Below are 15903 nucleotides of genomic sequence, written 5' to 3' on the forward strand. Positions count from 1 at the left end.
CACAGTGAAACAGAACAGTGTTGACAGACCAGTCTGATGTGTGTAGAGGTGTGTGTGGTTATACTGAGCAGCCTGGTGTCATCAGGTGATTTAATGAAGGTAAACTCAGTGAATGGCCGTGTGTAACAGCACTGTTTTCTGGCACGTTACTTCTCAGAGGCTGTTGATTTATCAACATATCAGTCCTGCTGCCTTCAGATGCTGCAGGGATTTAATGAACTGAAGGAGAAGCTTTTCATACAGTATAAAGCAGCTGTGGACACCAGATACTGTAAGAGTCACTCACATTCATTTACAGATCACTGCAGACTGATGTACTGACTTTCCTACTGAAACTACATTAGCTAAACGTTATTTTCGGTGCCAATTTTGGTTGGAGAGTGTTTAACCCTTTAAAATCCACCGGGTCGCTTTTGTCCTGTTTGAAAATTAAGTTTTAGCTTTTTTGTTTCATGATGACAGCATTGCATTTTGTCATGGACTACATTCATGACATATGATCATGTTTTATTTGTTTTATTTGTGAAGCTACGGATTTTAGCATAAGTGCACTGAGCGTTGGGCCCATATCAATTGTCAAATGAATAAAATCCCAGGTGTGCCTCTTGTAGTGCCGACTTTTCCTCTTGGCTATTTCTTGGCTATTTATTTATTTATTTATTACATTATTTCATGAAACCCTATAAGTACACTTCTTGATATCTATTACTTAGCCTATAAGTTATAAATAGCCTGATATTGCTTTATGCAACTCATAAGTGCGTATGTTGGGGAAAAATGAGGCCTGTCCAGATGAACATTGCCAGGGCCAAATTTTGTTCCCAGTCTGACCCTGCCTGAGTCCATTACCAGTTGTTTTTTATGGGGGCAATTTTTTGCACGATTTTAACTAACTTACTCTAGTGTGATACAAGTAGTGTAGCTCCTTTATGGGACAGTTCAGTGCGCAGGCTGTGTGCATATTGAGTGTGCAGTTGAGAAAGAGAGAGAGAAAGTGCGTGTGTGATGGTGAGGCTGGCGACCGGTGTAGAGAGTATGAAGTTAGGAATATAGCTGTGAATGTAGCAGTGCAGTGTATACATGTGGTCACTTGAAATTACACAACAAATAAGAGGGGAAGGATGCACGGTCACTGGTCAGTGAACAACATTTGGAATGAAACAGACAAGAAGTTTGAAAGGTTTGGATGGTCATCTGTGGTTTTCAAATGCTTGGGACAACAGAAATGATTAATTCAAGAATTGAGAGAAACAATTGACTTTACCTCGTACGTAGAGATTGGCAGGAGCAGAGTAACGGGTCCCAACACTGTTCATGGCAACACATTCATATTTCCCCTGGTCTGACTCCTCGCTGTTGTCAATTTGCAGGGCTCCTGTGTAGTGGATTAACAAATTTAGCTGTCTTGACAGTTGTGGAATAAGAGATGTAACTTGGCATGAAACCACAGCAAAAGTCTGTACAGTGACTCGCTAGAGAGCCTGTAGACAACTAGTCTAACTCAATTCATGCGTATTTAAGTGTCTCAGACATGGACGCAGTTTTGTCAAGAAAATGCTTACGGCAACACAAGCATTTAGCTGATTTGGCAAGTTTAAGAAAACTGCTATCAGAGTATTTGCCTAGTCATGTTAAGGAGAAAAAGACCGTGACTGAGGGTCAATTAACATTTCACAACCATTACAGACTGATTAAGCCTTCTGCTTATGGAAATAACTGACAAACAAAAGTGTTTGTGTCTTGGGTTGGGTTATCTTTCTCAGCCAGATGTTAGCATCAGGCTAAGCTATGCTGCATAAATACTACTAAAAAATGTAGCAGAATGAATGTAATAGTTAAACAAGTGATCAAACTGCCTCTTAATACCAACAACTGTGCAATCTGTGTTTTACACAGTTTTACCAAAGACATTATTTATAGTTGTGGGCCTTGAGAGGAATGGTACTCGTATCAATTTATGAGTTTTGACCTGAAAGTAAACAATGTTTCAGAAATCCTAATTGTTGAAATAAAACTGAAATGCAACCATATTTAACCTACATGTAAATTGGTGACTTAAATGTTCTGGGCATGCTCCTGCAAAGCAACTGGCACTGCAAGTATCTTTTCTCCACACATTTAGCAGTGAGGTCATTATCATGTTCTTTCATTACCAACTATTTGACCATGTCTCACAGAAGCCCTCCAGGGAGACACTCCTCTGCCAAACGGCTTAGATTAGTATTCACACTCCCAAGTAGCTGTAGTCATCAGACAGAAGGCTACCATGTTGTTTCTAACAAAACATGAAAGCCCAGGAGACCTGTCTTGGTGTGGTCATTTGACACTCATGTCCATAACCATCATGTAATCATAGTTACTGAATTCCAAATGGCTGACAGATGAGGCGGGTTGTAGTTTGACAAATTGAAAAGAGATCAACAGCAACAAACTTACCTGAATCCCCTAATTGAAAAAAATACATGTTTAAAATCCCAAACTACTTTTTTCAGCAGTACATTGTATGTCACAAGTGACTGATAACAGTTAATATGTCTCCAAAACAGCATGGTACTAGCATGAAAGGAAGCCAGCCACCATGCAGTTTGAAAATTACAAAAATATTAGGATACATTTTCACATCATGCAGTATGAGACTCGAATCAAGGTGAGACCAAAAAAAAGAAACAAAACTGGGCAGAACAGTGACATGTGATAATACCACCTCTTACAATGTTACAATTTCATTTAGCAGACGCTTTTATCCAAAGCAATGTACATCTGAGAGTTAATACAACACAAGCAATGATCTAGTCAGAAACTTGAGAAAAAACTCAAAAAAACTTGAGTAAGCGCCATACAGCAAAGTTCAAGTCTGATAGGACATAGGTGCCAACAAACAGTGCACAGAGGCAATGCATTGAATGTATAGAAAAAGTTTTTTTTTTCAGTCCATCAGTTGTGGAGGTGTTCGCAAAGATCACCACATGTCAACGCATCCCTCCAAGGTGTTTGCTCTGCACTTTGAGCTCATCACTGTCTGATTCAGCACTGACATGTACCTGCATACTAATGTCGGTGTCACCAATCTGTCAATCTGCCCATTCTCCCATGGGAGAAAACAGTGTTCTACATTCCTTGTACAGGAAAGTGGAAAGTTACTGCTATGGCAATTGTCAGCGATTGCTTCCAACTACTTGAACACTAGTGGATCCTCTACAAGGTCATTTCTTTGTTTTCTAGTATGGAAATAACATGAAGGGCACAGAGGCTGCCATAAGGCTGCCTTAACTCCTAAGACTTGAACATATAAATAAATATGGGCTGTATTCGGAGCCATGGACGAACAGACAGTGAGACAGCTGGTAGTTCCAACAAGCTCCAAATGTATTTAGCTTGCAAAACAGTGTTGAAAGATTAGTTAGTAATCCACTTAAAAAAGTGGGAGAAAAACATGGCTTCTGACAGGCCACAGTTAAAAAATGAAAGAACTAATACAGAGTAGAAGCCACTTAAATGCAATATTACAAAGTTCAGTGTACTTAAAGCTAGAGTGCGGGACTTTTGTCTCCCCCTTCTGGCAGTGAGAGTAAAGGGGGGCACTTGGCTGTGATTCCCTGATACAGGCATGTAGCACGATCTCATGCACACCCTGAATGACAGGCATTCAGAGAGGGCCAGTAAAAACGGATAAGTTTTGACAGACCACCAGCCCAAAAATGTATTTTTTGACGGTCCACCAGCCCACTGGGATTAGTCCACTGGCCATAACCTACTGTTGTGGCTTTGTTTTGAGTGTCACACAACCCCAATGAAATGACTTGTTTCACTATAAGAATTTGATCCGTTCTGTCCAAATGGAAATGGAAAGTCTAGAAGAGTCACACGATCAACAGCCAAATGGCCAGCACAGGAATGTGGCCCCTGACATGAGATTTAAAAACTCTATATACTGTGAAATACCGAGAGATTTATCAGGTGGTGATAGGCTTTATCAGCATTGTGTGGACTTGTTTGGCAAGGGCTTGAATGTAACAGATGTTCATTTATATGTAAAAGCTCTGCACTGCAGGTGTAATCAATGCAATGAAGCAAGTATAAACTTTGGACTGTGCATGTTGTCGGCAAATGACAAAAAACAGCACAGTAACCCTTCTGTCAGGCAACTTTTTTAAACACCCTCTCCTTGCTTCAAGGCAGGCTTTTTGTGTTTTCACATCATCCTCTTGTTTAACGCCTGGTATTCAATGGCATCTTGTACACTGCAACTCACCTCTGCTATATTTCCATTATCAGTATATCCTTGAAGACATTAAATCAGATCAAATCAAATTGTACCTGAGCGAAGCTGTTTAAGGCGTCCGTTGCTGCTGATGTCCACAGGAAGCCCGTCCTTGAACCAGGAGATCTCTGGGTCTGGGTTTCCGCTGGCAGCACACAGCATGGTGGCAGTTCTGGTCCGTTCAACCACCTTCAGCTGGGGACCCATATCTATGGTGGGGAAGCCATGGGGGATCTGGTTCTCTGAAAATTTGAAAAGGCATTTTTTTTTAGTATAGCCACAGACACAGAGCAAGAAATAAGAACAAACAAACAAGAAGAGGAAAAAAACGTGTTTACAAAACAATTTTGACAGAATAGGCTCTCAATCGCTGGTAGCGGCACTGAGTGTGTCAAAGCTGTTGAGCTGGCAAGAACAGAGAAGTGGATGAAAGAGAGCAAATACATTTCAGGTGCTACAGGCCAAACAGTAATCAGAACACACACAAACAAAATAAATGAGTGTAAGAGCTAGAGCTGCCGCGGTCACAGCATTACAGCATATGATCACCGCTTCACCGCTGAGTGAGTGGCTCAAGTGATGGGACAATAGCTATTCTCTCAGGCTTGACATAAAGAACGAAGTGCTGAATGATGTACTAAGACATTTAGAGATATAAGACATAAAGATAGATATTTAGACAATAGAGGCTATAAAGAATAGACTATTACATGAAAAAATGCATTTGAAAAGTTTACCGTATTGGTCTGAATATAAGACAGGTTTATTTTCCTGGAAATACATCTGAAAAAGTTGGTTCGACTTATATTTCACAGCCTAGACAATTACATGTTCACAGCATCAGATATCATTTTGGATAGATAAAGTACCGACTCCTACACAGAGTGTTGCATTACGGGTTGCTTGTAGCCTTAATATTGCTAGGCATGTCTTAAAGTCTGTTTAAAGTGAGTGTGTTTGTCAGTCAGCTCTAAAAGTGTTCTGTTAGTCTAATTTAACCTACTGGAGTTTCTGAAGGTTTGTGTAACGTGTTTTTTGCCATGGAGAAAATAAATTCATTACAAGTGAAAATGAGTCCAAAGCATCTTCCAACGTCTCTACTGCAGAAATGGAATATGTCAAGCTGTCAAATACCACTGTCAAAGATGATAAGGAGCTCAAAAATACAAAGAGGTAGTCTTATAAATGCTAACTGCCAGAGAAAATAATTTTTGACCACTTCCAAGAGCCTGGTAGGAGAATGTGTAAGTATGTAACTATACTATGATGTAAGTTATATTCATAAGGTAATGTTATTTTTCCAAAAACAGTTGTAGGAAAAGGGGAGGCTGTCTTATAATCGGATCAATACGGTACTAGCACTATGCTGTACCACATTAAGAACAAGCACCCAGCTGCCGTGTCCAAGGTATACTAACATCACCCAGTTGGTATGCTGAATGATTGAGATCAATATGCTGCTAATCAGTGTGGTAGAGAAGGATTGAAAGAGCTAGGTCGGTACCTCGAGCCCAAGTATGTTATGCCATCGAGAGTTTGACTAAACACATTGAAAACACTTTGAGGAGAAAATGGATGAGCTAAGAGAGAGAGAATTTTAGTTCCATGCACTAATGGCAGTGTAACCAAGCAGTTGTTGTTTTAATGTTAAGAATGTTGAAATAGGATGGCTGTATTCCTGCTATTGTCTTTGAGACATATGTTTTCAATATTTAAATACAGGGTTTTTTTTCTTCTTCTATTTAGGTTTCAGTTCCAATAGAAATAAGCATAACCCAAGAGTATTTTGGTATGCTGTTTCAGCAACAATATGCACAATCTCACTATAAGTTACTGGTTTGTTTTTTGAAGGCCCTGTCCCTGGCTCTGTTCGCTTGGTCTGGACCAACTGAACTCTGCGCTGACAGACACAAACATGTAGATAGAGAAGGAAGTGAAGAAGATGACCCTCTTGGGTTATGCTTATTTCTATTTACCTCTATTGTCAATGCTGAGAGAGAGAGGAGCTGATTTTTAGTTCCATGCACTAATGGCATTGTAGCCTAGCAGTTATTGTAATGTTGAGAATGTTGAATTAAAATGGTTGCATTCCCGCTATTGATGTTTCTGCATGTTTAAAAGTCAAGCTAACCAGGGAGACTAGCTCTGACCACTGATTGCTGGACAGCTCTCACAAACAAAAGCTACATCACAACTTTTCTTAAAAATTAACCGGTTAGTTACCAGTTAATGGGTGTCGGTCTGTCAAAAGCAAAATTAATCGAAACTGACATTCCTAGAAGAGATCCAATCAGTACTAATCAAATTCAAATTCAAATAAGCCTTATTGGTATGACGGATCAACTAATGTCTTTGTGTGGTAGGGAGCGGGAGATCATATATACACAACTGAATAGTGCTGATCTACCCAGCAGGAAGTCAACTAGCATGCACACTTACTGCATGTCTCATAAACTGTAGAACTGTAGAAATGTCAGCATTTAGGAGAAAGAGACGAACAGACATATGGATAAATTTCACATTTGACGTCAAGGAAAACAAGACCCTTTGTAAACCACGTGGAGAGACAATCACCAGTAAAACACAACAAACTTAAAGCGACGGTTGCAGACAAGTCATCCCAAAATTCATGCAAAGGAAAGCATACTTGAATGTTTTTTTTTCAAGCTAATGCTGGTGTGTTTTTCCTAAACTTGAAATATAATACAAGCTAAAAGAACCCACCACTCTCCCGTACGGATTAGAGAAGTAAATGACCCAGAGTTGCTCATCTTAAATTGTAAATTAAAAGATCGACTGACACACCTAATGTAATAAGAATGAGGAGTCATTCTCCTCACACTGAAACAAATATGTAACAAACAGAAGAATGCAGGTTTGAAGATATGTAGTATCCTTAATTTTAGACATATGATGGGAGAAAGGAGCAGATATATAGTAACATAAACTACACTTAAGGTTAGGTACAAGGAGTGAGGTCTGCACACTGTTGAGCTCTCAATAAATTATTTTATTCTCTTTTTTGAGGCAACGTTTCGATAATTAAGGTCTTCCTCAATTATGAAAGACAAAAAGTAATTTCTTGTAGAGGCAATAATCATTCAAATCATTTTCAGCTGCTGGTCATCAAGCAGCAGGAAAAACAAACACCACAAGATGGCGAAGTACGCCCGACATCTGCAATTAAATATTTTTTTGTCTTGCACCTGAATAGTTTTCCTGGATGTGCACTAACTTGGTCCTTCTTCTGAATCTGAAGTATACTTAATGTTAGACATATGAAGGGGGAAAGGAGCAGAAATGTAGTATACTTAATGTTAGATGACAGGAGAAAGAAACAGTATAGAGACAACTTAGAGCTGTGTGTGCATATATGCATGAGTGAGGGGGTGTGGAGGGGCAGGAGGGTTATAGGGTGAGAGAGAGAAAAATCATTACATTTTTTTTTTTACCCTTATTCAACCAAGTTTAATGTGATATTAACTTCTATTGTCGATGCTGAGAGAAAGAGGAGAGAGAGAATTTTAGTTCCATGCACTAATGGCAGTGTAACCAAGCAGTTGTTGTTTTAATGTTGAGAATGTTGAAATAGGATGGCTGTATTCCTGCTATTGTCTTTGAGACATATGTTTTCGATATTTAAATACAGGGTTTTTTTTTCTTGATTTAGGTTTCAGTTCCAATAGAAATAAGCATAACCCAAGAGTATTTTGGCATGCTGTTTCAGCAACAATATGCACAATCTCACTATAAGTTACTGGTTTGTTTTTTGAAGGCCCTGTCCCTGGCTCTGTTTGCTTGGTTTGGACCAACTGAACTCTGCGCTGACAGACACAAACATGGAGATAGAGAAGGAAGTGAAGAAGATGACCCTCTTGGGTTATGCTTATTTCTATTTACCTCTATTGTCAATGCGAGAGAGAGAGAGAGGAGCTGATTTTTAGTTCCACACACTAAATGGTTGCATTCCCGCTATTTACAGTCTTTGAGACATGTTTCCATTATTTGGAGACAGGGTTTTTTTTTTTCTTAATTTAGGTTTCAATCACTGCATGTGCTAGCTGCAGAAAAGAGCACAACCCAAATCTATCTCACGTGTCTTGAGTTACTTGATATTTGCTTTCATTATTAACAGAGGACTGTTGAATTTTCTATATTCAGGTACTATGTGCAATAATGTTATAAAGTTTTTCTTTTTAATATTTGAGAGTTGCACTTCTGCTTGAAAGAATGAAGAATGTCATATGCAAGTTGTTATAAACAATGCATATCTAATTATTGGTCTTTTGGTTTTTGGTCTTTTGTGAAAAAGCAAGGCCATATTGTTCCTTTTATGAGACTTGGTTTTATATGTATTTATATGTATTTGACCCTTTTAGGCTCATACTGTGTGTCCCTGCCACAGCACAATAAAAGCTGGTCGTCTGTGGGCTCTTGCACATCACACTTCAGCATCTGCTACTGTCAGGCGGTGCAGTTTGGTCTGTAAATACTAGAACATCACAGCAACTGGTGTCCTGAAATCAACATTGAATCAACACCTGCTTGTGAACCCTTCTGGTTTTCTTTTTCCCTCTCTTCAATATCCATTTTCCTAAGCTGCCGACACAGCTGGAGCACACAGCATATGCTTGGCACCACTGTTTACAGAACATTATTGTTCATAAGTGTTGATGCTCACATCATTATCGTTATAATTATTGTTATGGTTATAGTTCTTGGTGTGGACAGCCCTTAGGAGACTCACTGAGAGAGGGAGAGGTAAAGTAAATACAGCATTATAGCCAATAAATGGCAAATATTTATTACTATACAACTGGGTTCCAGGTCAACCTGTAGGCTATCTTATTTAAAAATGCATTCCTTGTTTTTTTCCACCTTGTGGAGTTTACATTAAGATATATCTGCTCTACCATGACACTGCCAATACCGGGAATCCTTGAAGCTTGCATCTGTTCATGTATGAATTATTAAGGCAAACATTCATGTTTGCTTTTGGATATATTGGAATAAAAGCATCAAAACCAGCAGCAGAAAACAGAGGAGGGGTTAAAGAAAAGAGTGAGAGTGAGCAAAAAAAAAGAAGGACTTATCTTACCGTTAAGCACTGTGAGCTTGGCACTGGTCTTGATCTCGCCAACACTGTTATTGGCTGTGCACTCGAAAGTGGCTTCATCTCTGTTTAAACGCAGTGGCTGGATCCGCAGTACGGAGCCCGAGCCATCATCAAACTCAACCGTCTAGGAGAGCCGGAACAAAGCAAAGGGCAGCTTTCTCAACTTTCTCAAAGGTTATTTCATATTCTACTGCAAAATCAGACTTCTCAGAAATAGAAGATGAGTCTGTTCATCAGTCTTAACAAAAAATGACATGATGTACCCCAAGTTTCCTCTTAAATAGAAAGAGGCATCGGCCATGATGTTTAGAAGTCATGACTGTATGAAGTTATATCCAAAAGCACTGTGTGGCACAAGGAACGTATTAAGAAACACCAACCAAGTAGTGATGCGGATTTTGGGTCAACCCACGAGTCACAAAGGTGCATCTGTGGGTCAGGCAGGTTCGGGTAAGCTTTCTAGAAAATATCACGGGTGGGTCAAAATGTGACAAAGCAGCTTTCCAAGAAAGTTATGAATAACTTACAGAAACATTGCGTGCAGTAGGCCAGGCTGTGTATTACTAGTCTCTTCCCCTCTCTCTGTCACTCTCTCTCTCTCAAACACACACACACATACGTACGCGGTGCTGTGCATTTCAGCAACAGGCGCATCCAATGAGTGTGTGTGTGTGTGTGTGTGTGTGTGTGTGTGTGTGTGTGTGTGTGTGTGTCCCTGTGTGTGAGAGGGAGAGAGAGAAAGAGAGACAAAGTTGGCAGTTTGCGGATCAGGTTCAGGTGGTTGATTAACACATTTTTTTGCACGTTGGGCGGTGCAAATTGGCTCTCATAAACAGGTCAGGTGTGTGCGGGTATTAAAAAACTCTGACCCGTGCATCACTACAACCAAGAGTATAAACCAATAGTGCCCCCAACCACCACAGCTACATTACAGTTACAGAAGAAACACTGGTTGGAAACAGTGTGAGATCCCACCTAAGGCACTTCTTTCTGTTCATATGGGCTCACAAGAGGGAGGGGAAATACATCAAGTAATACATCAAGGGGATGTATGGCCAAAGATGGTGGAGCTGAAGAACAGAAGGGGAAGGATGAGGGTGTGGAAAGACTGAAAGAGATGAAGCAGACTATATAAATCAAGATGGAAGGAGATAAAAGATAAGGGAAGCCTGTCTGGTCTCATTTGGAGAAAAGAGTTGGTGTGATGCTCAATAACAGGACAATTGATTATGTGTGCTTTGTGTGAATGCTGTGAGTGTGCACGCATGTGTGGATCCATCTGTATTAATGAGAGACAGTTACAGAGGCAGTTTAAAGCCCACACGTATTATGTTTTGTCATGTGTGTTGTGTTTGTGCCTGCGTGTATTTATGTGTGTGTGTGTGTATGTGTGAGTGTTCAGAGATCTGAAACTCACGCATGAGTGCTCACCTCAAAGCGCTGGGAGGTGAATATCTTGCCTTTCTTCGTCCAGGTGATTCTGGGTTTGGGCTCCCCGGCGGCCTGGCACACAAACGACGCAGCTCTGCCTGAGATGCCCGTCTGGTCCTCTGGGGATTTGACAAAACTTGGCAAGCCTGAGGAGGATGGAGGAAAGAGGGCAGAGGGAGAAGGAGAGTGATAAAAAGAAGGAGAAGAAGTCAGGGACAGAGAAAGAGAATGAGAGGAAAGGGAGAAGGAGAGCAGAAGGGAGGTGAGGGGGAGAGGTAAAGGTGATGTCGGTGCCTTATGCCAGTCACATTGCCATGTAAAACCTGGTTATCTAAGGATATCAATTTCCCCACACAAGGGCAACACAAAGAAACTCACACAGTCGTTGTTGCTGCACACACCTGCAGCTAAGTCATGGGAGAAACATCCAGTCTTTGTGTGGCTGCCTGTCACTGTATCATGTTGAATTTCTCACCTTTGCTTTGACACAGCATTTGAAAGAGGGACACATTTTGTCACCCTATTGAACATGAGGGATGCTTCTTTCTTCTCTCTTATTTCCAAAGAGGTGTTGATCATTTCTTCACGGAGCTAGGCTCTGAGGAAACGGAAAGCGTTCCGGCTGTCTTTGAGACACCACTCGGAAAAATCCAGACTCGACCCTTTTTTCTCTACCTGTGTCCCATTTTCCTTGCTGTCAGACAGTTGTCACATGAAAACCATGGCAGGGAAAACACATAAGCCTACCTATGCAAATCCTTCTCTCAGCCCATATGCTCTTTTCTCTTTTGTGTAGAAAATGCTGCCATAACTGTCAACCCAGTTTTGGTTACAAGTTGCCAGAATTTCAAGGTTGATGATACCTTATAATTACCATTACTCACAATAACGAGATTAATGCAATGCTCTAATTGTTGTAACTGTCATGTAAACACCTTCATTGGATTATCTTAGTCATAATCAAATGAGACGACTAATCGATTAGTTGAAGATTATGTACAATTTCAGTCGACCAAGATTTTCTTTGGTTTACTACAGCCCTATATTTTAGTTACTTGCTCTGGTCTGTATAGCACTTTGGTCAATGTGGGTTGTTTTGAAATGTGCTTTATAAATAAATTTGACTTGACTTGACGGAGCCCCAAAAGTATAACAGGCAGCTGATTGCTCTGTTTCTGGAGGATTAAACAGCTTCTCTTTGTTATCCTGATATGTGCAGCAGTATTTGTGTGGTCTGAGGTCATTAGAGAGATGAAAGGTATGGGTGTTCTTGGACTCCAAGTTCCTTTAGTGTTGCTACAGGCGTTGTGAAAGGTGATCAGGAACAGCTGTCACTGTACACTAAACAGTTAATGACTGTCAAGGACAACACAAAAAAATGGATTTGAGGAATAAACTGATGAATATGGTATTTTTAAGACAAGATCAGAGGTGAGCTTTTAGTGGTTAAGATAACATTTAATTCATATATGGTTTTTCACTGACATCCTCAAAGCAACATTGTGGTATTTTTTCCTAGCAGCTATACACTTTTCTCTTTTTTCCTTGTTGGATGCCTCAGAGCAAGGATTGTAATAAATGCAGGGAGAGTCGTGTAAATGGTACTTGTGTGGCTAACAATTAGTGTATTCCCAAGCCTACCAGAGTGCCCAATGAGAGCTAATATGTAGTGTAGAGTATCAGGGAGCTATATGCACGTGGAAGAGAAAAAAAACATTAATTATAATTAATAATGGATTAGCAAGTTATCATTTTCATGAGGCAACACTTAGTGGAAATTTGTCTGATGGCATCAGCACTGCTTGTTTTAATGGAACACTTCCATTAAGGCCTTCAGCCCATTAGCAGGCAACTTGTTTGCAATTAATTCCATATAAAGCTGCCTCCCCTGCAAGTTATTTACCCCGATAAAGTCAACTGCTCTTCAGGCTGTTTGTTTAAACCAATAAACATCATGTTTGCTATCTGCACTTCTGTTTTACCACTGAACTCCAAGGAACATTGTGTTTTTTTCCCTAAATGACACATGTACACACATAGCATGTAGTATAATTTATATGGCAGAATTGTAGGTCTGGTTGATATAAAGCAGGGTTTCCAATACACACCCCTCTGGTCGATGCAAAGGGTGAATGTGAGACAGTAAGGATGTTTTCAGTTCAGGCTATTTCACTGAAATGTCTTTCAGTGGCTATATTGGCAACATCTTCTGTGGTACAAGTACAAGTATTTTCCCCTCACACTGACAAGATCCTGGATCCAAATCCAACTAGGATACTTAAATCTCCATGTTTGCATAGGTGTTTGCTGGATGGTCCAGTTTCCTTGCATCATCCACTCGAACTCATTAAGAGTCAGTTAACACTGAATTCACTTATGATAACACAATAACCAAAGAAACTCTTTTCTGAAAATGATACTGTAGTGGCCAAAGACTGATGGAACTTTATGAGCTTTATCAGGACTTGATGTGAAATCCCAAGAGCAATATGAGTCGTCCTCACTGAGATTCTTAAGACAAAATGTCTAAACTTATAGAAGAGAAGAGGAAAAAGAAAAATATCAAACGTTCAATACCCCAGTGGACCATGAAGACAGGCTTTCTATCAGGCCTTCCAGCCTTCAGTGAATTATTCAACACAGCGGAGAAGAACAAGAACAATGTTCAATGTGAAGTGCAATTAGCATTCACTCCTCTCTTATCAGTGTGAGCAACATTAATATAATGGCTTTCATTTTCTCAAGCCGATTATGAACCACGGAGGCATCTCTCTCTTCTTTTCTTTCAGTCAGTATATGACATTTGAAAAAGACCCACATGTGTTTTGGTGACCAAAGCCTGGAGTGGGCATTTAAAACAACTGTTTAAAAAACATGCAAGGAGGGATGGCCATGTGACCCGGACATTATTTGCTGCTTTTGGTTACTGTAAGGACGTTGTTGAAAAAATAAACAAAGGAAATGAGTTTACCTGTAGTTGTTTCCCATGTAAACAAGGTCTTTTTAGTTATTTTATTACTACTTACTATGACTTTTATAATGCACAAAAATGAGATATATTTCAGTGTACTCAAATTAATATCATATGTCACCATAGTGCCTTTCCATTCTTATAATCCTTTGGTATGATTATAGCATCTTTCATTTTTCTTTAATAGCTTACCTATTTTTGTTTCAACTTATTGTGTGTATTTCCTATTTAAGAAGCAATTGGCACAAAGTTTATGTTCAGGTTCAAGTACAACTCAGGAACCGTCATTCAGGGGTGACTCACAGTGGTGTCCATTACTCAACCTGGAGTTTGGATATTGTTTCAGGTGTCTACTGTGATCTAATTGCTAAATTAGAATCCAGTTATGCTTGGTGACTTAATTTGGGGTACTTTCACCCTGTTGTTTGGGGACAAGATAGGGGAGGGTAAGTGCTTTTTTTTTATAGCACTGCTTTAAGAAATTAGAACATTTGAAGCTTAGGAGAGACTGGGTAGGCAGAGTTTACTTCTTTTCCCATTCAGAATAAAAAAGTACAGCCATTCTCATAAATAAGAACCTTGATCCTGATTACAGGCTTGATCCTTAAACAACACATAATTATTCTTAATGTTTATGCCCCAACTATGACTCACCCCATTTCATATCACAAATGATTTTAATGTTCAATCATTAATGTAAAGGCTTGGGCTTCTTAACTGGTGTTTTAATTGAATAATAAACACCGCTTTGCAAACATATCAAATCCATGGTCATATACTGCCCTTAACAATCTATGCACAGACACAGATAGATACATGTATGGTGACAGATAAATCCTAAAGTGAGAGACTACACATTCCATTCACATCCTCACAACTTACACTCTAGACTCGACTATTTTTTCATTCCCAATTTTTACATACAGTACTGGCCTGCCGTATAGATCCTATCGTCCTATCAGACCATGCCTCAGTGCATGTGCATATTAACCCAGCATTCAACATTCCTTGAACTCCAACTTGGAAATTCAACACATCACTTTTGAATAGTGACCCCTTTTGCACCTTTGTCTGCAACAATCTCTCTATAATAAAAATTCTCCAGTGTCTCCTGCAATGATCTGGGATGCAGCTAAAGCCACTTTACGTGAACACCTTATCTCCTATACTTCTCATCAGAAAAAAAGTCCTAGAGGGTAACAGGAAAAATCTTGAAAAAGAATTGACAAAGTTAAAACAAATACATAAACAAACACCCACAGTTGCAAATTCAAAAGCGTTTGTGACTTCTAAGACCAAACTCAATATGGATCACACTCATCGCATTCAGAAGCTACTACTTTTCACTTAACAAAAGTACTATAAATTTGGTAATAAGTCCAGTTGCCTGCTTGCCCATCAAGTGAAAAAATCAGAACGATCACTCAATGAACATGACAAGAACACCATGTGATCCATGTGATTCACTGACTATCAATGGTACGTTTAGAGATTTTTGAATAGCCCTTTACATTTCAGAGAAGACTGACTCCAACATTGCCTCTGACTTGAATAATATCTCTTTATCTACTTTTGCGGAGGAGGATTGTTTCACCTTAAATGCTGCATTCACACCAGAGGAAGTCTGGGCAAGTATCCAGGCCATACTGAATGGGAAATGTCCGGGCCCATGTCCCAAAAACCCAGCCTTTATAGTTTCTCTGCATGCCAAAAAGGCCTTTGAATGAATGAAATGGCCTTTTTTGTTCTCTGTATCAGAAAAATGTGTTTTATGCTCTAGTTTTATTAATATGATTAAAATTCTTTACTCTGATCCAATAGCCACTGCCAATACAAACATGCGCAGAGGTTGCAGACAAGGGTGCTCTCTGTCACCTTTATTGTTCACATTAATCACAGAGCCTTTGGCCGAGGCCATCAGAACTAATCCCAACATAAATCATTGATCACAGTGGGTGAAGAAAACCATGTCATTTCCCTGTTTGTAGATGATGTTCTTCAGTATCTAAGGAATCCTGAAAAATCCACTCCAGCAGTTCTGAACTTTATAGCCTCATTTAGTGCTCTGTTGGTTTATAAAATTAAGGATTCAGAAAATCTGTTGCCCTTCAATATGCTAATACA

The 15903-nt window shown here is 39.6% G+C and overlaps 1 protein-coding gene across 5 annotated transcripts in view; it reads right to left on the reverse strand.

The window, feature by feature from the left end:
- Nucleotides 1-15903, reverse strand: part of LOC121908493 (receptor-type tyrosine-protein phosphatase F-like) — a 32240-nt gene that overhangs the window by 5088 nt on the left and 11249 nt on the right. For all 5 annotated transcript variants that reach the window (XM_042428556.1, XM_042428552.1, XM_042428553.1 and 2 more), the window contains 4 exons: nt 10809-10954; nt 9360-9501; nt 4318-4503; nt 1265-1375 (listed from right to left, as the gene is read on the reverse strand). In XM_042428556.1, coding sequence (XP_042284490.1) covers nt 1265-1375; nt 4318-4503; nt 9360-9501; nt 10809-10954 — 585 coding nt within the window. The remainder of the gene's footprint in view (nt 1-1264; nt 1376-4317; nt 4504-9359; nt 9502-10808; nt 10955-15903) is intronic.

This window comes from Thunnus maccoyii, chromosome 12 (genome assembly GCF_910596095.1).
Source record: "Thunnus maccoyii chromosome 12, fThuMac1.1, whole genome shotgun sequence".
NCBI lineage: Eukaryota > Metazoa > Chordata > Actinopteri > Scombriformes > Scombridae > Thunnus > Thunnus maccoyii.